Source organism: Rhinolophus sinicus, linkage group LG15, assembly GCF_036562045.2.
Source record: "Rhinolophus sinicus isolate RSC01 linkage group LG15, ASM3656204v1, whole genome shotgun sequence".
Taxonomy (NCBI): Eukaryota; Metazoa; Chordata; class Mammalia; order Chiroptera; family Rhinolophidae; genus Rhinolophus; species Rhinolophus sinicus.
In genome coordinates this window covers 47,707,820-47,732,048 of record NC_133764.1, presented here as the reverse complement: position 1 = coordinate 47,732,048, position 24,229 = coordinate 47,707,820, and the positions used below count along the sequence as shown (strand labels likewise).

Sequence of the window (24,229 nt, the reverse complement as noted above, 5' to 3'; positions counted from 1 at the left end):
TTAAACCTCTTGCTATGACTATCACACAATAAAATCTCATTAATTTGCACACATCCCATTTGGGACACGTGCAGGCTAATCTCCCCTGGCCTGCACCCCTATGAAATTCGGCATCTTTCATAAAATGATTGCATGTCAGGTAAATTGAGAAGGTAAATATAATTCGGGAAGATATATTTAACTGAATGTGGACCTACTTAATGCTAAATACAAGGGACTCATGTTTCTGTACCTAAGCCTTGAACTTATCACTTAGAAACAATCTCTAGCTATGATTCCTAATTATGCTTTAATGTATTGCAGGGAAGCTAAAAGGCTTTATTTTTAAAAGTTCCAGCTAATCAAAGTTACCAGTCTGCCTTCTTAGGTTTTGAATTGGTGAAATTTCCTTATACTGCTTCTATGGAGTCATTTTATACCTTAGTATTTTATTATATTTTAAAAGATCTTTAACATTATTTAAATGTTTCTCAAGCTCCAAAAATGTTTCTTGAGTAGTTACTGTATGCCAAGGACTTTGCTAGATGCTGGGGATTCAAAGGAAAATAACATGTTGCAGCGTCATAGCCAAGACGGAACGAGCTCTGTGGGAATAGCAAGGGAATGACACCGAATAACTGCTTGAAAGAATAAGAGACGATATCAGAGGGTCACTGGGCTAGGTTCTTGCTAGGCGGAAGATGAGGAGCAGACTTTCCGGGGAGCTGGACAGAATTACAAAGGGCAAGGTCTGGAAAATATGGCTTCCACTTAGGACAGTGAGGAAGATGGGAGAGCGATGGAGACGTGCCTGGAGTGGTAGGTGTGTGAAGGGTATTGACGCCACGCTAAGGAATCTGGGATACGTCCTAAGGGCACCAGGGAGTCCGCAGCCTTTCATCTTAAGCCTTCAAGTCTGGCAGTGTCACACAAAGGCTGGTAAAGAGGTCTCAGCAAGAAACCACAGTGCACAAGATGTGTTTCTTAGCTAAGCCAAGTCTTCTTTTTGTTTTAAAATCTGACTTTATTTGAAAAAATACTGAAAAGAAGGCAAAGTGTCTGCAACAATCACAACATTTAAAAAAAAATCATATAAAATGAGAAGTAAAAGTCTCCCTAAGGACTTTCTTCCCGTCCCTAGATTAGATAGATGGATATCGTTACTAACTTTTTCCCATGTTTATACAAATACGTGTATGTGTCGATATGTATACACACATATCACACTCCCTCCTATGGCCTCCTGTGGTACATTTATCCATTCATTCAACAAATATTTATTGAATACCTCCTATATACCATGCACTGTTCACGCGACTGAGCCTACAACACCAGACAAGAGCATTCATTCTAGGAGGACAGCGTGAAACTTGGGAAATTTATAACTTAGTTAGACTTAGTTTAGTCACCTCATAGCTCGCTGTTCAGCTGTCTTCTCTGTTTTTCCCTTTCACTGCTTGATTTAATAACTCTGCGTGGTTCCCTTTCTTAAGACTATACATGCCTTATTTATCTAATTAATCAGCGGAGCACTAGCCTGGGAAGAACAATTTCTCAATTCTCAGGCGCCTGGACACCGGGATCCATGGTTGCAACTCCCCTGCAGCTTTTGCTGATGACGCGTGACACACTCCAGCCACGGCTGCTGAGCTCGAGATAAGCTTATGAAGCAGACCAGGCCACGGGAGGAGATTTCTCAGACGGGGCCCTGGGAGGCAATTTCTCAACTGTCAGCTCTGAAACTTACATGACCAACTCCTGCTTTTCTTTGTGCTTCCCCACGACCCGCCTGCCTGACTACAAAGCCTTTCGATTATCCTCAGTTCGGGGAAGGTGGTTTTCTTCTTTTTTTTTTTTTTTTCCTGGACATTAGTCTGCCATCTTCCCTAGCTGCTGGCATCAAGAATAAAGTATGCTTTTCTCCTAACCAACCTTGTCACTCAAGTTTTTGGGCCATGGCCAACAAGAGGCTCCAGACCTGAGTCCCGGAACAACAACACAGACAATAAGCACAAGAATGAACAAGGTAATTTCAAATAAAGGTAGGTACTAGGAAGACAGTTAAAAAAAACAAAGAGTGCAGTTGTGATGGGAGAGACATGGGAGTTTCTTGAGATTAGGTGGTTGGAGCTGGTTTCTGTTGGGAAGGGAATGATTTGAGTTGACACTTGAGTGATGGTGAGAAGCTAGAGGTTGTGATCTGAAGGTCAGGCCTTTCAGGCAGAGAGAACAGTAAACGGTAAGACCGTAACCACTAGTATGGCTGGAGATCAGTGCGGGGGTGGCAGATGGGGAGGAGGTTTCTAAGGGAGGAGCCTGGAGAGGTGAGTAGAGACCAGTTTAGGAAGAGAATCATAGGTCAAGAACTTGAGATTTTTTTTCTAAGTTCAAAGAAAGGTAAGTCATTGAAGGCTTTCTAAGAATGGATTGTATGATGAACAAAGGAGCAAGCAGAGAGTCTAGTTAAGAGATTATTACATGAGTACATGTGAGAGAAGACAGGTGCTTGGAAAAATATAGTGCCAAGGGAAACAGAGAAGAGTGAGTGCATTGGCGAAGGTTCTGGAGACATAGTGGGGACTAACTGAGGGCCTAGACCTGAAGGGCAAGAGAAGGGATTAATCATGGGTCAGCTAGAATTTTAACAACTGAGCCTACAACGGTGCCATTTACTGATATGAAGACTGAGGGAGGACTAAACCTGGGGGAAGAGGGGGATCAAGAGTTCTGTTTCGACCATGTCAACTTTGACATGAAAATATCAGGTAGGAAGTTTGCAGTTCTGTGGAAACGTCAGGGGTGGAAATAAAAATGTAGTGTTCTTGGTCATTATGGAGTTGGGTGAAATCACACAGGGAGAGTGTGCACGTAAATAAGGCATAAATGAAATGGAGGTATCTCAACATTTAAAGGTCAAGAGAGGAGAAGCTGCAGTACAGGAAGATTAAGAAGTTGTGGGATTATTGGATCAGAGGTTTGTCTTACAATTTTAATAACTATCGCAAACTCTTCCTCCAAAGAGTGGCATCAATTTGCACTTTCACCACACATTTATAAACCTTCTGGTTTATACACAATGCCACCAGCCCTGGCTATGATCAATCTTACTATTATTATTATTTTGCTAATCTGAACAGAAAAAAATAGTATTTTGTTGTTTTAAATTGTATGTTCTTAATTACAAGTTGATTTAAACATCTTTTCTTATGTCTTTTAGCTATTGCATTTGCATCTATTACCCTGAGGGGAAGTAGAGGGCGCTACCCCAAAATATGCCTTTTAGGCCTAAGGATTATTTTAGGATGATTATTTTTAAGAAACAGCAGACATAGAAGAAGCTCTGAAAATGGAGTAGAAGTTACCCTTTTGTAAGAGTTATTTACATTTATAAGGGAACGCTCCATTTTGTTAGGGTGTCTCCCCTCTGTACCTGGAAGAGAAAGATAACTCCAAATCTCTAGAAACACTTACCAATGGAGAAGGGGACTTAAATCTGCATAACAACCTTTCCCTTGTTTACTGTGCTTTTCCTGGTCACCTCCCATAACTGACGTCCTCACCCCCTGCCTCTCCCTAACATCTTTTGTCTTTAGCTAGAGATGATATTTAAGGTGGTGGGTTAGTTTTCCTGGGTATTTCCCATGTATACGGGAGGTATACATGTTATTAAACTTCTGTTTTTTTTTTCTCCTGTCAATCTGTCTTTTATTATGGGGAGGGAAGGTGTGTCTCAGCCAAGAACCTAGAAAGGTAGAGGTAAAATTATTCTTCCTCCCCACAATCCTCTCTAGAGCCCCCCGTCCACCCACAACATGCTCCATTTCTGCCAGTTCCGCATGAGCCTCTGCTTCATTCTTTAAATTACCCAGCTGCCGTAGCTCCGCCTCCAATGTTGTCATCTCATTTTGGGGGTTTGAAACTCTAGCTATGCATCAGCATTACCTTGGAAACTATAAAGAACAAAGAGGGGGATGTGTAGGCTCCTCCCCAGACCTTCTGAGTCACACTTTCTGAAGTGTACTGAGAACCAAGCCTAGTAATATGCTTTCTGCCTAGGACTCTGTTACTTCCTCTTCCAGTTCACAGCAGCCCCTTCCATCCAGGGAGGCATCACCTTCTTGCCTACTAAGCAATTTAAAGGAATATTTGTTTGCCACATGGTCTGCTGTAAAATGTACTACTGGGAAGCCTCTGGTTTGTGAATCACCATTCCAGGGCAGGAGTGAGATTCAAAATATTTAAAAACCAGTAGTTCAAAGTCATCAACTAATCAGAATGAACATCGGGCTTAGCTCTAGAGAAAGAGCTGGAAGCTTTCTCTCAGATTCTTGGCTTTAACTTTTTCTTCTGGATCACAGGGATGTAGCATTAGGGGGGCACCCAGGGAGCTCAGGGCAGTGGTTGTTCATCAACAGAACTTTAATATCTTAACAACCAGTAAAGCTGAAGTGGTGTTACTGTGTGAGCATCATGCTGGCCTGGGGTCTGCCCCACACCTGCAGGCTGAGAGGATCACAGTAGAGATTGTAGGGGTTCAGAATAACTCACCCCAAGATGTGCCTCTATGGTATGCAGATTATTTTGAGCTAAAGGCAACCAAGACCCTGTGGGCTCAAGAGAAATGTCAGCCTTCCTTAATTACCTAGAAGAATTTAAATTAGGGGACTTGCCCATAATACGAGTTATTAACAGAAATAACTTTTTATGATCTATCTATAGGATATGGCAAACTTCTAATAACTGAACACCTGCTCTTCTTGTCATCCTGCAAATGACCATCCTCCCCTCTGAAGTCACAAGGCATCTTACCTCATCTTTACCTCAAAATGCCATATATATTCCTCATTTTAAATTTCTGTCCCTGAACCTTTCATGTACGTGGGGTTGCCATACATACATATGTAATTAAATTTGGTTATTTTCTCTTGTTAATCTGTCTCAATTAAATTTCATTATTAGACCAGCCAAAAGAACTGAAGAGGGCAGAGGAAAGTTTCTTCCTCCCCTAGATCTCTAAATAGTGTAGTAGCATGACAAAGATTTTTAAAATTTTTTTTCTGTTTACAAAAGAAAAACAAGTCATTAAAGAAAGCTAGAAGATAAAAGTGTCTAGAAGAAAACTAAGTTTCCATAAGCCCACCAACCAGAGATAATTACTACTATTTATGATAATTAAGTCAATAGTTTTCTACATATTTTTTACATAACTGAGGTTACATTGTATATTCCATTTTGTGTATGAATGTAAGTATTTTCAGTAATATAAGCACTGTTATTAATTCCAGTGGTGATTCCTGAAGGGCTACATCCATGCAGATACATTTGTTCTTTATAAAAAAGAAATCTACCAATATTTTCAAGGAAATGGGACCAGAACACAGTCTGGGTGTCCTGGTTATTCTCCTAAACCCTGACTGACCATTTTTTGCTTACAACTGACCACACTGATGGATTTTACCATGTTTCCCCCATTAAAATTCCATCCTTCTGAGATTTCCTTCTACATGGATTGGACATGTGACTAAATCTTTTTTTCCACAAGGAATACTGCACAAATTGTGAGCATGGTTAAGACCCAAAGATGGGGAAGAGTGATATGTGTACTACTTCACGTCAAAGCCCACATGACAACTGCTCTGTGGAAGGAGCTGCAATATCTGTAAACAGAGATGATGCCTACAAGGAAGGAATGACAGATGATTCAGGAAGAAAGAGCACATTAAGTGACAGTTAACACATTCAGCTTAGACTATTTTACCAGCATCTGAACTAAGATGATGCATACAAAGGAAAACAACCAAGATATGATTCAGAAAGAGTCAATGTGGTAAATCCTAACCCATCAGGAAAAGGAAAAAATGTTTTCCATCCAATTTGGAAAACATAATTGCCTAATTGAACAATTACTTACTAGGGTAAACAATAACAAGGAAAGAGCTCCCTCAGCAGGGTATAAAAGGGAACCAGATGCAAGAAGACTTACAGATTCAAGAAATACCTTCTTCTGGAAACCCACCCAAACCCTCCACCCTCTCACACCATGGTCAACTCTTGTTGTGGTTCTGTCTGCTCTGACCAGGGCTGTGGCCAAGGCTGCTGCCAGGAGACCTGCTGCCGTCCCACCTGCTGTCAGACCACCTGCTGCAGGACCACCTGCTGCCGCCCTAGTTGCTGTGTGTCCAGCTGCTGCAGGCCTCAGTGTTGCCAGTCTGTGTGCTGTCAACCCACTTGCTGTCGTCCCACCTGCTGCCGCCCCAGCTGCTGTGTGTCCAGCTGCTGCCGTCCCACCTGCTGTCAGACCACCTGCTGCCGCCCCAGCTGCTGTGTGTCCAGCTGCTGCCGTCCCACCTGCTGTCAGACCACCTGCTGCAGGACCACCTGCTGCCGCCCCAGCTGCTGTGTGTCCAGCTGCTGCCGTCCCACCTGCTGTCAGACCACCTGCTGCCGCCCCAGCTGCTGTGTGTCCAGCTGCTGCCGTCCCACTTGCTGTCAGACCACCTGCTGCCGTCCCACCTGCTGCCGTCCAGTCTGCTGCCAGACCACCTGCTGTAGAACCACCTGCTGCCGCCCCAGCAGCTGTGGCGGTTCTTGCTGCTAAGTGTCCTGTTTTGAACTTGAACCTCCTTGACCCAATCCGTTAGTCCAGGCAGAGAGCATCCCATTCAACAAAACATGTGGCACTTCCTGTGACGAACTTACAAACAGACCCATGGACTGATATGGAAACCTCTGGACTCTATGTTATTATTTACCTTTTTTTGTAGAAACATCTTACTAATAGTGAATCAGAATTTATAGTCAGATTCTGCATCAAATTCTTTTAGAATTCTGATTGAAAATGTAGAAGTTTTCAAATGTTCCTCTTCTAGATTTTTTTCTTTAGAATGTTTTTCTATGGAATCCATTTTCATGTAGAATTGCTTGATATTCCCCAATAAAACTTTTTGGCATTAAAGGCACTAAAATTGCTCATCTCTCATTATTTCTTATTAATGAAATGTTCAATACACATTGCTGTCTCTTTTCTGCACAACACACATGACCTCAGGGGACCCTACAATAGAAGAATTAAGTTGGCACTAATCAATGAGATTTATATCCAGACCAGAATTCAGTTTTACAGCAGAAATAAGAAAAGGTTTAAAGAGAGGCATCTTGAACTTAATACAGATAACATGAGAGAGCTATAGATTACAACTGCTTCCAAAAAAAAAAAAAAAAAAAAAAGTGTCCGGTAATGTATAATCCATGCATTCAATGCTTTAGATCAATTTAAATAGAGGCAGCTCAGTATAGAGGATGATTGCCCATGCACTTGGGAATTAGAGTTAGGTCTGAATTCTGACTACCACGTACCAATGGTGATCTTCAACATGTTACTTAAACTCTCTCTCCAACCCAAGACTGCTTTTTCTCTGAAGAAAAGATAACAATACCTACCTATCAAGGTTGTCATACATCATTAATCAGCAGGGGATACAATCAAAACCACAAGAAGGTATCACCTCACACCAGTTAGGATGGTTATCATTTAAAAAACAAAAATCCCCAAAAGAGGGCCAGCCTGGTGGCTCAGGCGGTTAGAGCTCCATGCTCCTAACTCCGAAGGCTGCCGGTTCGATTCCCACATGGGCCAGTGGGCTCTCAACCACAAGGTTGCCAGTTCGATTCCTTGAGTCCCACAAGGGATGGTGGGCAGCGCCCCCTGCAACTAAGATTGAACACGGCACCTTGAGCTGAGCGGCTGCTGAGCTCCCCGATGGCTCAGTTGGTTGGAGCGCGTCCTCTCAACCACAAGGTTGCCAGTTTCAACTCCCGCAAGGGATGGTGGGCTGTGCTCCCTGCAACTAGCAATGGCAACTGGACCTGGAGCTGAGCTGCGCCCTCCACAACTAAGATTGAAAGGACAACAACTTGACTTGGAAAAAAGTCCTGGAAGTACACACTGTTCCCCAATAAAGTCCTGTTCCCCTTGCCCAATAAAATCTTTTTTAAAAAATCCCCAAAAGATAGCAACTGTTGACAAGGATGTGGGGAAAGGGAACCCTGGCACACTGTTGGTAAGAATGTAAACTGGTACAGCTCTTATGGAGAATAGTGTGGAGGTTCCTCAGCAAACTAAAAATAGAACTACCACTGAATCCAGCAATGCCATTTCTGGGTATTTATCCAAAGGAATTGAAATCAGGATCTCAAAGGGATACTAGCACTCCCGTGTTTATGGCAACATTATTCATCTTATTATTCACAATAGCCAAGATATAAAAACAACCTAAGTGTCCATCAACAGATGGACACAAGAAAAGTTGATATACATATATACACATAACGCGTATTATTCAGCAATAAAAAAAAGAAGCAAATCCTGCCACTTGCAACAACATGGATGGAGCTGGGGGACATTATACTCATTGAAATAAACCAGACACAAAGACAAATACAGTACAATCTCCTTATATGTGGAATCTAAAATAGTCAAACTCATAGAAGCAGAGAGTACAATAGTGATTGCCAGGGGCTGAAAGAAGGAAGAAATGGAGATGTTGGTCAAAGGATACAAAGTTTCTGTTACGCAAGATAAATAAGTTCTAGAGATCTATTATATAGCATAATGCTTATAGCTACTGTTTGTATACTTAAAATGTTCTAAAGGGTATGTCTTATGTTGTATTCTTATGCTTAACAAAAATAATACTTAAAAAAATACTTAAAAAAACTCTCTGTTTCTGACTTCAAGGCAGCAGACTAGAATTTTCAGATTTTATCTCATACCTATAAGAATTTCTTCATTTCTCAAATAAAAAAAATTGATTGAAAGGACAAAATTAAAGTTGTCATAAAGATTCAGTGACATAAAGGAACATGGTAGACAAAGTCATGCTCCCTTTTATATACAATTAGCCTCATTCTACATTTTATTTTGAGATAAGTATAGATTCACAAGAAGTTGAAAAAAACGGTACAGCAAAGTCCCGTGTACCCTGTACCCAATTTCCCCCAATAGTCACATATATACAGTACATATCAAATTTAGAAATTAACATTGGTGCAATCCACAGAACTTGTTCAAATTTTACCAGTATTACATGCACTTTTGTGTGTGTGTGTGTGTGTGTGTGGTTCTATGCAATTTTATCACACGTATAGATTTGTATAACCACCATTGCCATCATGATACAGAGCTGTTCTGTCTCCATAAAGCTCGCTCATTTTATCCCTTTACAGCCATACCCACTCCTTCCCACTCATGCCTCATAGCCACTGGCTACCACTATTCTGTTCTCTATCTCTATAATTTTATTTAAATTATGTTCTACAAATGGAATCTTAAAGTGTGTAACCTTTAGTGATTGGCTTTTAACACGCAGCATCCTTCCCTTGAGATCATGCAAGTTGTTCAGTATATCAATAGCTTTTACCGTTGAGTAGTATTCCATGGTATGAATGTATTACAGCTTCATGTGTTCAATCATTCACCTGCAAAGGACCTCTGGGCTATTTCAAATTAAGAGTCCCAACTGATTGATTGATTTATTATTTGGAAATATTTTTTGAGGCTTCCAACTTGTAGGCAAACACTTCCACTTTTCAGGTGCAAGACATACTGTCTAGTTTTAATACTCTTGAATTTAGTAAATTTGTCTTTTTTCTTTACCTCTTGTTCTTTGTGGCTTTTACAACTTTCATCATAAACCTAATTATTTTCTTCTTCAACTAAAGGGTTCTTATATTTTTGTCTTCCTTGCAAGAGAATCATTCTTTTCTTCTGAGAATCTAAATATCACTTTTTTGGATAATCATACAGTTTATGTCTCAGTAAATTTTAAAAGGCAGACAGAAATGAAGCAGGCAAAATATGTTGCTAGAAGAATAAAAATACAGGTTCAACATAAATACTTAGCTATGATCAACATTTAGGTGGCATTGGTAGATTTATCAGTAACCAAGAAATATACCTATAGAGAAAAATAATTTTCTAATAGTTCTGTATCACTTTCCTAAGTCATAATTTATCTCAGCAAGATTATCATTAGGTCATGTATGTCGGGGTATTTTGTTTTGAATTCTATCCTTCTTCGGATGAGCACAAAGGGACATCCTATGACAGTGAATATTCTTAAAAATATGATTTTATGTGACTAAAGCTGAGAACAATTATAAATTCTAAAATAAAAACATAAACATATATAGGTAAAGGAAAGGAAAACATGAGTATTCAAGTAAAACAGAATTTTTACATTTATGGATTTTAGAACTGAAAGCCATATTAGAGAGCCTCCTACCCAGTGATTTGCAAACAGTGAGGTGTGCCCTTGAATGGAGTCCAGAAATAGACTCAAAAGCTTATAGGAATTAAGTATAACAAAAAGTGGTATTCTATAATCACCATGGAAGGAAAGGATTGTCTTTAAAATGGTACAGACAGCTAATTAACTTCTGGATAAAGAAAGAAGGAACGGAAGGAGTGATACTACTTCATGCATTAAAACCAAAACAAGGGTAAAAGGGGTCAAATATATGATGATGGAAAGAGAACTGACTCTGGGTGGTGAGTACACAATGTGATACACAGATGATATACTATAGAATTGCATACTTGAAACCTATGTAATTTTACCATTGTCACTACAATAAATTTAATTTTAAAAATTTCATTTAGATGAAAAACTCAATATAAAAATGAAACTGTTAAAGTTCTAAAAGAAATCGTGAGATTTCCAGTCTTAATCTTATCCTAAGCAACACACACACACACACACACACACACAACATGAAGAAAACATATATCGCCAATTAATATAAACAAATATTATATCTACTGAGTCATCAGTAGGCCTGTCATTAGGACTCCTAGGGGACATCCGTTTCCCCAAATACAAAGACATAGGGAAATCTAGGAATTTTTTTTCCAGACTCCATAATAGGGCTCTATGTAGCCTTTACTCCCACAACAACTTGAAATCTGATTTTTGTTTCCTCATCTTACTGTGACAGAAGAAGCAGGACCTTTCTAACAAAATGCTATATCTGGGCTCACCAGGGTTATAGACAATCTCCATTGTCTATAACCATTCAGAACACCAGCCAGATCTCCCAGCAGAGGTCCAATCAGGAGCCCAGGTTGGTATTGTCCTAGATAAAGCAACCTGGAAACCAGGGCCAGGACAGAAGTAGAAACTAGCCAGGAATGAAAAAAGCATCATAAGGAGTTTGGTTTATTAGACTTATAAGTCAATTAAGGTAGAAAGGGATCATTAAACCCATTTGATCCAATCTCCTCCATCTGGTTTTTGATGCTTCCTCTGGAACAAGCTGACACTAAACCCCTCCATGACTATCTACGGAGGAAGCTATTCCATTAAACACCCTCACCATGGTTGGTCAATTTTTTTTCTCTCTATGAGATACCCACTTATCAATTATCATCCATTATAGTAATTTGGGGCAAGTCAATCTCTCACATGCAGCAACCATATGACTAGCTGACTAGTGTTTCAAAAAATGAGGGGTTCTGACAGTTCATTGGTTGGTTCTTTCTATGCATTTTTTTCTCCTTGGGGGTTAAGTAAATTCTGACAGAGAGAAGAACACTTCCAGGACACTTCCTGCAAAATTCTGTTTTTGTACTATGTTATTCCAAATAGGTATCAGTTTCAACCATAGGATGGTTTGGGGTAATAGCCATTCCTGTCTCGGACTAGTCATCCTGAGAAGCACCAAGGACATCCCAACTTGGTTGAGAGTCTTGTCATAAAATATGAAAATGAGTAATAAAATATGAGTCTTTTCATCAAAATATTTGGAGGCTATGAAATGGGGAAAGATTGAATATTTTGAATGACAGAATCATAGTTTTAAATGCTTTAGACATCCTTATACGAGACTAAATCTAACGAGATGAAAAGTCAGAGCCTTTCTTAGATCTAGAGGAATAGTTTAATGCAACATGGCGCAGGCACTGGAGAGGAGTGACTATATCTAAACTTCGTGGGAGAACTGATGTGAGCTACCCACATACCCTAAAGTTGCTTTCCCTCTCAGCACCTCTTCCCCAGGTATAACATCATTAAAATGAGCCATGTGACTCCTGGTATCAGGTAGAAGAGACTGAGAACTGCTGGTCTATAGCTATGCACTACGTATCTATAACAAAGGTTGAAGACATTTGTAATGAAAAAGACAGGTGTTTCACATATTAACCTCAGTATAAGTCCACACTTACTGCCAACCAGTAATGGTAGGAACCATTAAACCCTGAATTACATCCTGAATGCCAACACTAATACCTTAATGGAAGTGAATATTATTCAGCATTTAAAAAAAAAAAAAAGAAGAAGAAAGGAAAGAGGGAAGGAAGAGAGAGAGAGAGAGAGAGAGAGAGAGAGAGAGAGAGAGAGAGAGAGAGAGAGAGAGAAAGGAAGAAAAGGTAATCTGGCCAATTCCAACAACATGGATGGACCTGCAAGACATTGTGCTAAGTGAAATAAGTTAGTCACTGAAGTACAAATACTGCGTGATTCCACCTACACGAGATACCTAAAAGGGTCAAACTCATAGAAGCAGAGAATAAAATGGTGGGTTTTAGGGACGGTGAGTGTGGGAGGAGGAAATGGGTAGTTGTTCAATGGGTATAAAGTTAATATTATACAAGATGAACAAGTTTTAACAATATGTTATGATGAACTTACAACTTGTTAAGAGGATAGATCTCATGCTGCTTCCCATGAGAAAGTCTAGATGGGTCATGGCTCAGAGGAAGGAGGGGAAAGGTCCTAAAAGTCTTCTTATTCTCATGCCAGTGATGCCCTGTTTCACACTCAAAACTTCTCTGCTCACCTGACCCACAATGAATGAACCATCAGTTTTATCCTCCCAAATCACTAAAAGGAATGTGGGACTATTAGAATCTTTATCACCCAAGGGGACACATGCTGTGCTGTGCAAACACATACACCATCTAGAGGCAGAAATCACGTGACTGCTTCCTTTGAGGAAGCTAACTCAAGACAGACCCAGAAGGAGTGATTCAGGAAGAGCTGAAGGGATGAATCCTAACACCGCAGGACAAGGAAACTGTTTTCCATTCATCTTGAAAGGGTTAACAAGGAAAACAAACTTGGCTAATTTGATAATCACCAGTTTATTAGGACAAACAGTAACAAGGAAAGAGCACTGCATCTGATGACAGCAGCCCCTCAGCAGGGTATAAAAGGGGACCAGGGGCAAGCAAACCTCCAAACCTTCCAAACCCACCTTCCTGAAAACCCACCCAGACCCTCCACCCTCTGACACCATGGTCAACTCCTGTTGTGGCTCCGTCTGCTCTGACCAGGGCTGTGGCCAAGGCTGCTGCCAGGAGACCTGCTGCCGCCCCAGCTGCTGCCAGACCACCTGCTGTAGGCCCACCTGCTGCATCTCTAGCTGCTGCCGCCCCAGCTGCTGCCAGACCACCTGTTGCAGGCCCAGCTGCTGGGGCTCCACAGGCTGTGGCCCCTCCTGCTGTGGCTCCAGCTGCTGCCGCCCCACCTGCTGCCAGACCACCTGCTGCAGGACCACCTGCTGCCGTCCTTCCTGCTGTGGTTCCTGCTGCTGCCGCCCCACCTGCTGCATCTCCAGCTGCTGTCGCCCCAGCTGCTGCCAGACCACCTGCTGCCGCCCCACCTGCTGCATTTCTAGTTGCTGCCGCCCCTCCTGCTATGGCTCCAGCTGCTGCAGGCCCACCTGCTGCATCTCCAGCTGCTGTCGCCCCAGCTGCTGCCAGACCACCTGCTGCCGCCCAGTCTGCTCTAGTGGCTCTTGCTGCTGATGGCCCTGACCTGCACTCACCTGATTTTCGTCAACCCACCTTCTTGATGTGGTTCCAGTGAACTGAGTCAGGAGAGGCCGACTGTAAAACTTCACTTCCAACTGATTCTTCAACTTATTTTGACCTCCAAATATACTATCCCTCACACCCAATGAACACTATCAATGAACACACAGTGCAAATTTTCTCTACAATCTGTTAACCAACATGTCACCCTGGTTGATACATTTGTTCCCTGCCAGCTTTTCTTATATGGAATTTCCCCAAATCTTAAATAAATCTTAATTTTCCAGGCATACAAATACAAGAGCATTGTGTCTCATTATTTTTTCTCCTTGACTTGTCAATTCTTCCATTGTTCTTCTCTGCAGAGATCAGACTACATGGCATGTGATTTCTGGATTTCCACTTCTATTCCCTTAGCATCCTGATTTTACTATAGAAAGATGCTTTCTTACAGCCAGGACCTAGAACTTTGCCGTGGTCCTTCTCCTGGTGAGGGAGCCAGCTCTGGGAAGGCTAGGGGAGTTAATATCTGTAGAAACAGTGCTCAACCAGTGGATGGGAGTGGTAAATGCTCCAGCTTCTTTCTTCTCTTGTGGGGGCATATTGTACCATCTCCAGAGGTCCTCAGTTGCATTGAAGCCCAAATGTCTATAGGAGTAATCTGCTCATTAAATCATTCTGTATTGTGGATTAAAAATCCAGGTACAGCTTACCTGAGCTCACTATTTCAGTCTTTTACAACACTGCAGTCAAGGTGTTAGCTGCCACTGGCGTCTCATCTAATGTCTTGACTGGGGAAAGATCCACTTCCAAGTTCACTTACATGGTTGTTACAGGATTCAATTCCTCGAGGGCCATCGGAGTGACAGCCTCAGTTCCTTGCTGGTTGTTGAATGGAGACTGTGCTCAGTGCTTTCCAGCACAGATCTCTCCCACACAGCAGCTCTCTTCATCAAAGCTGGTGAGAGAGAAAGCTGGCTAGCAAGATGGAAGTTACAATCTTTTGTAACTTAATCACTTGAGGCTGCCATATGCTGTTGGTGAGAAGCAAGTTACTCATGGGGAGAGAATTCTGTAAAACCATGAAACTGAGAGGTAGAAATCACTGGGCCATCTTAGAGGCTGCCTACCACACCCTTACATAATACTGAGTGAAAGAATAAAACACATAATATAAATAGGAAGACTCATTTATACAAAAATTCAAAACATGTAAAACTAAACTATATTGCTTAGGATGCATACCTAGGTGGTAAAACTATAAAGAAAATCAATGAAAAGATTACTTTAAAAATCAGGATAGTGGTTATCTGTAGGGTGGGAGGAGGGAGATGTGGTCAAGAGATGACACATCAAGGGCCCTCTTGGTGACAGCAACGCTCTATTTCTTGACTTGGGCGTTGGGTATATCGATGTCTGCTTCGTAATTATTTGTTATATTAATCATGTATATTCTATAGATTTTTCAGTGTACAGTAGTCTCCTCCACCCCAAATCTGTGGTTTCACTTTCCATAGTTCCAGTTACACATAGTCAACCATGGTCTGCAAATAGTAAATGGAAGATTCCAGAAATAAATAGTTCATAAGTTTTAAACTGCACGCCATTCTGAGCAGTGTGAGGAAACCTCGCGCCATCCTGCCCCAGCCCACCTGGGCTGTGAATCATCCCCGTGTCCAGCACATCCACGCTGTACGTACTCCCCACCTATCAGTCATTTTAGTAGCCCTCTTGGTTATCAGGTTGCAGTACTTGTGTTCAAGTAACCCTTATTTCACTTAACAATGACCCCCAAATGCAAGAGTAGTGATGCTGGCAATTCGGATATGCCAGAGAGAAGCTGTAAAGTGCTTCCTTTAAGTGAAAAAGTGAAAGTTCTTGACTTAATAAAAAAAGATTAAAAATCGTATGCTGAGGTTGCTAAGATCTACAATAAAAATGGATCTTCTATCTGTGAAATTGTCATGAAGGAAAAAGAAATTTGTGCTAGTTTGCTGAGAGACCCCATTCGCATAACTTTTTTTGTTCTATTTTGTTCTATTAGTTATGTTCTATTTTGTTATCATTTATGTTTGTTAATCTATTACTGTGCCTGATTTATAAATTAAACTTTATCATAGATATATATCTACAAGAAAAAACATAGTATATATAGGGTTCATTACTATCTGCAGTTTCAGGCATCCTCTGGGAGTCTTGGAATATATCCGCCATAGATACAGGGGGACTATTAGGTGTGCTTTTCATAATAAGAAAGAATTTTTTAAAAAATCAGGGTGAACTGAAATGCTTGCTGTATTTAATATCAAAAAACAAAGATTAAATTAAGCACTGATTGAAGACAAAGAACAAAGAAAAATTCAATCAATGGTATATGAGCATTTATATTATTTTAAATATTGTTCTAATTACATATATTATACTACTTAATAGCAAGACTAGTAATATTGTTTAATGTTTCTCCCTATCATTTAGCCATACCTATTATAAGTGCTTCTATTTAGATCATATTATCACTACGTCACTGTAATTCAGTTAGTGGTAGTACATAGCTACAGACAAAATACATACCAAGTATTTATAAAAAATAATGAGTACTAATGTACTGTATGTCAAACCTGATAAGAAAAACCTTTTTTGCATGCCAGTCTTTTTTATTATTATTTAAATTTATTGGGGTGACAATTGTTAGTAAAATTACATAGATTTCAGGTGTACAATTCTGTATTACATTATCTATAAATCCCATTGTGTGTTCACCACCCAGAGTCAGTTCTCCTTCCATCACCATATATTTGATCCCCCTTACCCTCATCTCCTACCCCCCACCCTAAACTCTTTTATTATGGAATTCTACAAAGATAATAAAGCAATTAGTTTAAAAAGGAAAACAAAAGGGCACAAAAGAAAAATATTACACTTCATCTACTCTATGTAACAAAAGAGGGACAGTTTTAGGTAAACAGTACATAATTTGTGTGTATGCCCCTGATGTTAATTATCAACTACATTTCGCCAGACTATGGGTAGAATTTTTAGCAAGGAGTACATAGAGTGATATCTCTCCTGGTTTTGATTTCCATTTTTTAAAAACATCCAGTGTGCTGTCTATAGTAATTTCCCACTGTGGTTCATGCCCCATCGTTCCAATCTCATCCGGGTAGGTATTATAAATATAATACCAGGTTTTGGTATTAGAATGATCGAAAAGAGTAAAGAGAATTGTCAGTGTTTCAGTCTGAAATTTCTCAAAGTTCAGTGTTTCAAATTCAGGATCGTTTAGATGCTACCAATTATACTTTAATATTTTAGTTACTTCCATTCCCAATTTAATATTATACAAATATATGTAATATAGAGAGTTTAAGGAGGTGGGTCTCAAACTTGGCTGCACATTAAGATTACGTGAGGGGCTTAAAAACTTCTGACCCAGGCCAAACACCAGACCAGTTAAATTAGAATATTTCTGGGCAAGACCCAGGCATCGGTACTTTTGATCACTCCCCATGTGATTCCAGTGTGCAGCCAGCTTTGCAAACTACTGGTCGAGGGGCTGATTTTCTGCACACTTCTCTAGAAGAGAATGTACTTTGCCTTTGCAGCTGTTGTAAAAGGGTTTTCTTAATCTACCTGAATTTATACAGGAAACTCCCCTAGTAATCAAAAACTCTTTTTTAAATATTTTTTTTTTCATTTTTCTTTTCCCTCAGCATCTCATAGCGAATCAAGTGACCATCTCTCCCCTCGGGACACCATGTTGCCTCACAATATAACTATTTCAACATCTCCTGTCCTCTAGCTCTACAAACACAGACCTATAAAATTGAAACATGTAAATCAAGCGTTTGCTAAGTAAGTTGTTGTGATAAAGATATTGCAAGGGGCTTGGTCTTTAAATGTCCCAATTAAGACATTTAAAGATGTCATTAAAGGGTGACTAACTTGTTTTTGTTCACCTGGGACTTTCCTAATTTTAACACTGAGGGTCCTGAGTTCTCAGACACCCCTCAGTCCCAAGCAAACAGAAACAGCTGGTCACCCTACCATGAAACAGCTGGTAACAGCATTAAACCTTCGTACTATTAGAACAGTTCTGAATGCCCTAGTGATTCATGCATCAACATTAGCAATTCTCACGGCCATATACCAAGCTCAAGGTGTCAGACAAAAAAGAAATTATACTATATTATAATTTACTATCTTTTGTTTGAAGTTCGAGATCGTAACTAATCCAAGGTGAAAAATATTAAAACAGTGGGTGCCTCTATGGTATTGGGGAGTTTACTGAAGTCACATGTGGGAACTTTCCAGTATAATGGTATACTTGCTAGGTGTGGGGTTACATGGATGTGTCTATCAACATTCATTACATTGTACACTTAGGATTCATGCAGTTCAATGTATGCAAATTTTATCTAAAATGTAAAATAAAGCATGGAAAACAAATGTAAAACAGTGACTAGAAATATGTATTTATGAATAAATCTGTCTTTCCCAAATTGTTAGGTTGGCTAATTTGCCTTAAGTACAAGTCTTTTAGTTAAATTACACTACTGTCATTTGATGTTGCTTTTCCATGTTGTATTATAGTTGTGTGTGTGTGTGTGTGTGTGTGTGTGTGTGTGTGTGTGTGTGGTCTTCTCAGCAAACTGTAAATTCCCTGGGAGGAGACTCTAAATCACATGTGTAATCGCAACTAAATCACATGCAACCGCAATGACTGGCAACTTGTGTCTCTCAGATTATCCACTTGACAGATCTGCTTTATAAACAGGGCAGGAATTGGATACAGGCACTTCTGAAAAGTTTGAGTGAACAGAATACAGCAGGCAGTCTCTAAGTGTGGTTCTTGGACCTTCAGCATCAGTCTCGTCTGGATACTTGTTAGAAGAGCTGGACCGTAAGCTCTGCCCTGCAATCAGAAACTCTGGGAGGAGTGTCCCCTTTTTAATAAGCCCTCAGAGGATTCTGATGCACGCTCAAGTTGGACGATCACCAAATAGAGGATAAGTGCAAATAGTAATTAAATAAGGTAGAATTGACTAAAATACAAGCACGTTTCAAATTAATCCAAAAATCTTGTGCTGTAGATTTCCCAGCTCTGGAGATAAGTTCTGAGGAGAGGGACATTCTGATTCAACATTTTAATTTTCTTTTGTCCACTGAAGAAATATTTTTAATTAAGAATGAGACGAGGAGTGAAACATGAGGTTATGTCTTCCAAAACCTAAGAGACCAGCTGGCGAGATGTGAACAAACATGTATGACAGCAAAGTAACTCCTTAGTGAGCGATGGACTGTTGTAGGCACAGGAATCATAGCGATAAATTGCCTGCCGGGATTTTTAGGGTAAGAACTTGATCCAAGGTTTGAAACATCTAAGGGAGCCCATTCCAGTGGGGTAGAGGTCCCCAATATCACACACATGTAGCGCTGTCCCCTTCCTCATTGCTCAAAAAGGACCCACAGGGGTCATTTTTCTCTTGTCCCATGCCAGATGCCACACTATGGAGATGGGATTTCTTCTCCATTAGTCATTGGAAGAAATGCACAACCAGAAATGCATCTGCCCAAATCCCACCTTGATAACGGATACGCGGGGGTGGGGGGACAAGTAGGAAATGTAACTCTGAATGCCAAATATCACATGACAGCCCTCTGTGGAGGAAGACGAGGAGAGTGTGGTCCAGAAGATGCCAGCAGGTGTGAATCAGAGGAAGAGCAAATCAGATAGAATTTATCATACCTGGAAAGGAAAATGTTATTTCCAACAAGTTTAAACCATTAAATGGATAAACATTATTGTGTAATCTGATCTTACTGAAACATTAGGTAAACAAAAACAAGGAAAACGTGCTGACAACTCACCCTGTTCGGGCAGTATATAAGAGGATGTGGCATGAGGAGACTCCCAAACTCGAGAAACTCACTCTCCTGGAAACCCACCCAGACCCTCCACCCTCTGACACCATGGTCAACTCCCGTTGTGGCTCCGTCTGCTCTGACCAGGGCTGTGGCCAAGGCTGCTGCCAGGAGACCTGCTGCCGCCCCAGCTGCTGCCAGACCACCTGCTGCAGGACCACCTGCTGCCGCCCCAGCTGCTGTGGTTCCACCTGCTGCCGCCCCAGCTGCTGTGGTTCCACCTGCTGCCGCCCCAGCTGCTGTGGTTCCACCTGCTGCCGCCCCAGCTGCTGCATCTCCAGCTGCTGCCGCCCCAGCTGCTGTGTGTCCAGCTGCTGCCGCCCCAGCTGCTGTGGCTCCAGCTGCTGTGGCTCCAGCTGCTGTGGCTCCAGCTGCTGCCGCCCCTCCTGCTGTGGCTCCTGCTGCTGCAGGCCCACCTGCTGCATCTCTAGCTGCTGCCACCCCAGCTGCTGCAGGCCCAGCTGCTGCGGCTCCTGCTGCTGCCGCCCCAGCTGCTGCATTTCTAGCTGCTGTCGCCCCTCCTGCTGTGGTTCCAGCTGCTGTGGTTCTAGCTGCTGTCGCCCCTGCTGCTGCCCCTGCTGCTGCCTCCGCCCAGTCTGTGGCCAGGTCTCCTGCCACACCAACTGCTATCGCCCCACCTGTGTCATCGCCACCTGCCCCCGCCCCATGTGCTGTGCTTCTTCCTGCTGCTGAATCTCTGCCTGTAATCTTTGTCACACCATGGATGTCCTCATGAGTCATATAAAATGTGTTGGAGCCAGTCAGTGACAGGGGAATGAACTTTTAGCTGCCAACTCTTCTTCTGATTTCGCATTCAGAGTTGGTGTTCAGTTCTAGGAAATGATAGATGAAAACACACTTGTCCAATGATTTTAACCCAGGCCCAGATGCATCTATTTTTATACCAGCAATGTTTTATCTAAGTATAAGCTGAATGTGATGATCTCACATAACACTGTTTCCATATGTTCTTAATAAACAGCTATTTCCCCAATATTGAAATCTCCTGATTTGTTAATGATTTGATGTGTGTGTGCATGTGTGTATGTGTGCCCTTCCCTAGCACTTCACATCAAGGAATCTTGCTTCAAATGCAGGAGAGCAAATTCAAGAGTAGTTAACTATGCTAGAACTGAGACTCCGCCGGACATTTGTTGAATGACATGGGCAAAGTTATTTAACCTCTTCAAGCCTCAGTTTTTTTCTCTGTGAAATGGGAATAATACATTATGTTCTTCAAAGGCTCAAAGACATAATCCATGTAATACACTTAGCATAGACTGGGGCACATAATGCAAGCTCTCAAAAATATCATTTTTATTGTTACTGCTATTGAAACGCTACCTAGGCTAGAACACTACCTTAGCATAGTGTTCTCTTTGACAAAAGAGCAAAGAAAGTTTGTATAATTGTTTCACTGTCCCCTATAACTTTGATATACTCGTACGTCTCAAATGTCCCTTAAAATCTTCAATGCATAGATCATAGAGACATCTAAATTTCACTTGACTATAGTTCTACTTCCAGTATGCCCCATTACTGGGTTGTGTGAATTGTGGGGGTTCTGTCCAGCTCAAGTACTTTTTCCTTTCTTTCTCCCTCTCCTTTCTCCCTTGTTTCCTTCCTCCTTCCCTCCTACACCCCCTCCCTTTCTCCTTTTCTCCTCTTTAAACAATAAACTTTCTCTCAGAATACTACGTGAACCATCTAAATTCAGGTATCTGGATGTTTATAAAGTCCATAGCAACTTTTCCATCACAATTCTAGAACTTTTTATAAAGAGATGCTCAAATTTTTAGTATTTCAAGACTGAAACTCCTTCCTAATTTTAACCTCTCATGATATTGAAATTTCCCATCTTCTTGATGGTTTTACCCTCTCATTTTAGGCTTTTATTGCCTTGCTTGGTGTTACTTAAGAGAATGTGCAGGATATTTCTTTGAGACTCAGTTTTCTCATCACCAAAACTCAGGTAAGAATGATCCTCCTTAGGATCATAAATGTGTCACAATATATACAATAATATTTTTATACAAATATAAGGGTCTATAAGTTTTGGTTCATAATCTGAAGTATATTAAAAACATTTTAAACTCAAATTTTCATATATCAGAGTTCTACATATTTGCTATATTTTCAAATAACTTAACAAGTGTAACTAAGAGTAGATTGTTATTTCGGAAAATTTTTTAAAAAAAATTTAAGGTTTCAAGAGACAAACTGGACAGAGGATGATATCAAGTGGGTTTCACCCCAACACAAGTTGAGTGTTACAGTCTTAGTAAATCATAGAAGAGTCTCACAGACATTTTTCAGCTTCACCTTTTCAGCTTACTCTATAAATGTTCTACAGCTCTGTATTGCCATATACTGGAATTAACAAATCTTTTATCCTCCCATATGTTCTTCCTTAATAACTGATAATTACAGGATGCAGGTTCTGGTTTTAACATTATATTTTATTAGCTAGGCCTAAATCAAAGAACGTAGGTTTTAATACTCCCTTTTTCAGTATTAAAGTATATGAGGCTTATAATTTCCTGTTTTTACCAGAACTACATCACAGTGGGAACAAGATGGCACACTGAGTCTGGGTAATAAAAGGGCGATTTACAAAAGTGTGGCTAGAGTATAAAGAAAGCAACAAGAAAAGCTCCGTACCCAGGGCTCATTCCAGCAAGGCACAGTTACCCCATAGGTCTCAAGGCCTATGCAAGGATTTGGGTGAAGTAGCCAAAAAGGTGGCATGCATACTTCTTAGGAGTGCTGTCTGCAGGCACTCAGCATACAGTAATTCCCATCAGGGAGAGTTATGGTGCTCTGGATGCTCCAAAAGTGAGACTGGAGATATTGTGGTAGAGAAAACCAAGGTAGAAATGGTTATTAATGGGAAAGTGTGACTGGAGTGATTATTCTGTGGTCCCATCAAGTTTACCTGAATGCACAGTGAGATGGATTTTAAGTAAATTAAAATTTGGCCATGTTAAATATGTACCTTTGGAATTGCTCAAGCCCTTCTAGGTAGCAAATACTAAGCAATATAAATTCCAGAAGAGCAACAAGAGATGACTATTCTGATTAAGGAAATAGCTGAAGTAAGAGTTTTAAGCCCTTGAACTCCCTTTAACAGTCCTGTCTGGCCAGTACAGTTCCTAGAGGTTAACAGTGGAATCTTGGTGATTAAACAAGATCATTTCCCTGATTGCGTCAGCTGTAACGAATATGTAAGAACTTTACAGGAAGCACAACAAGGCTGTCAAGACTGGTATGCAATTACAGGCTCAATTAATGCATTCTTTACAACGCCAGTGTCAGAGTCCAGCCAGGTGCAATTTACTTTCTCATGGCAGGGAACCCAGTATACATTTAGTGCTTGGCCACACAGACATTTGAGTTCACTGGCATATTGCCTTAATCTAGTGAGGTGTGCTTGGACTTGATAACCATTAAGAGTAAGTTAATCCTATAATTGATGCTTGTGGTACTAGTGCGTGAAAAACCATTAAAGAAATTGAAAAAGCAAGTCCAGAAATAGAAAATACATGAGGGAATACTGTATATGAAAAGGTGGCATTTCAAATCAGTAGGGGAAAAATGTATTGTTTAAAAAACGGTGTTGGGCTATGGTCATAACAAATTTGAAAAACATCTAAAACTCATTATCTCACAACAGTATAAATTCCTAATGGATTAATATTTGAAACTAGTAAACATGAAACTTTGAACATAACAGAAAAAACTATGAGACCATGTTTATGCAAATTTGCAACAGGAAAAGCCTTTCTAAGTATGACACCAATCCCAAAAGCCATAAAAGAAAAAATTAATAAATTTGACTGTATCAAAAGTAAACATCTATGTGGCAAAAACCACATAAGCAAAGTAAAAAAGACAAACTAGTAAAAAGATTTGAAATTCACATGACATAAAATGGCTAATTTTTATGTACGATTTCCTGCAAAAATCAGTGTATGAAGACTAAACCCAGTAGAAAAACAAAAACATAAATTACAAATATAGAAGGTTTTCTACAATTTTCCTTATACAAAAGGAAATACAAATAGCTCTTAAACATTTGAAGAGCTGCTCAATCTCACAATAAGAGAAATGCAAATTCAAATCACATGGAGAAACGTTTACACCTATCTATCATATTGAGATAGATAGATAGACAGACAGACAGACAGACAGACAGATAGATAGATAGATAGGCATAAAGAAAGACAGACAGAAAGAAAGGCAGACAGATGTCTGTATACAGAGGGTGCCAAAAAGTCTATACACATTTTAGGAAAGAAAAACTGTATTAAAATTGTAATACTCAATATATACCGATAACAAAAGATGAACACAAGTCATATTTGACTCCTGCAATTACAAGAGGTGCTCAAAGTGGTTCCCATCAGCGTCCAGACACTTCTGATTATGGCGAACTACTGCTTGAGCAATGTTGACCAAAGTGTCCACTTGTATACATTTTTTTGGCACCCCCGGTATGTATTGATAGATGACTAT

General features: G+C 40.5%; 2 protein-coding genes and 1 long non-coding RNA gene across 7 annotated transcripts in view; 2 read left to right on the top strand and 1 right to left on the bottom strand.

Annotated features, from left to right (window-relative positions):
• Positions 1-24,229, bottom strand: part of LOC141568817 (uncharacterized) — a 302,708-nt gene that overhangs the window by 67,608 nt on the left and 210,871 nt on the right. The gene's annotated exons all lie outside the window — the stretch shown is intronic.
• On the top strand, positions 6,020-6,577 carry LOC109455863 (uncharacterized). Its single transcript, XM_019747758.2, has one exon. The coding sequence runs from the start codon at positions 6,020-6,022 to the stop codon at positions 6,575-6,577; it is 558 nt and encodes a 185-aa protein (XP_019603317.2).
• On the top strand, positions 19,763-20,407 carry LOC109455860 (uncharacterized). 2 transcript variants are annotated; one of them, XM_074319498.1, is made up of 2 exons: positions 19,763-20,019; positions 20,176-20,407. In XM_074319498.1, exons 1-2 carry the CDS (start codon positions 19,763-19,765, stop codon positions 20,405-20,407), a joined length of 489 nt encoding a protein of 162 aa, XP_074175599.1. The 2 variants fall into 2 exon arrangements, with proteins under 2 accessions (XP_074175599.1, XP_074175598.1); XM_074319497.1 differs by having other exon boundaries at positions 19,763-20,407.

Coding starts and splice junctions, on each gene's coding strand:
- LOC109455863 (XM_019747758.2), top strand. CDS start 6,020: ATGGTCAACTCTTGTTGTGGTTCTGTCTGCTCTGACCAGGGCTGTGGC.
- LOC109455860 (XM_074319497.1), top strand. CDS start 19,763: ATGGTCAACTCCCGTTGTGGCTCCGTCTGCTCTGACCAGGGCTGTGGC.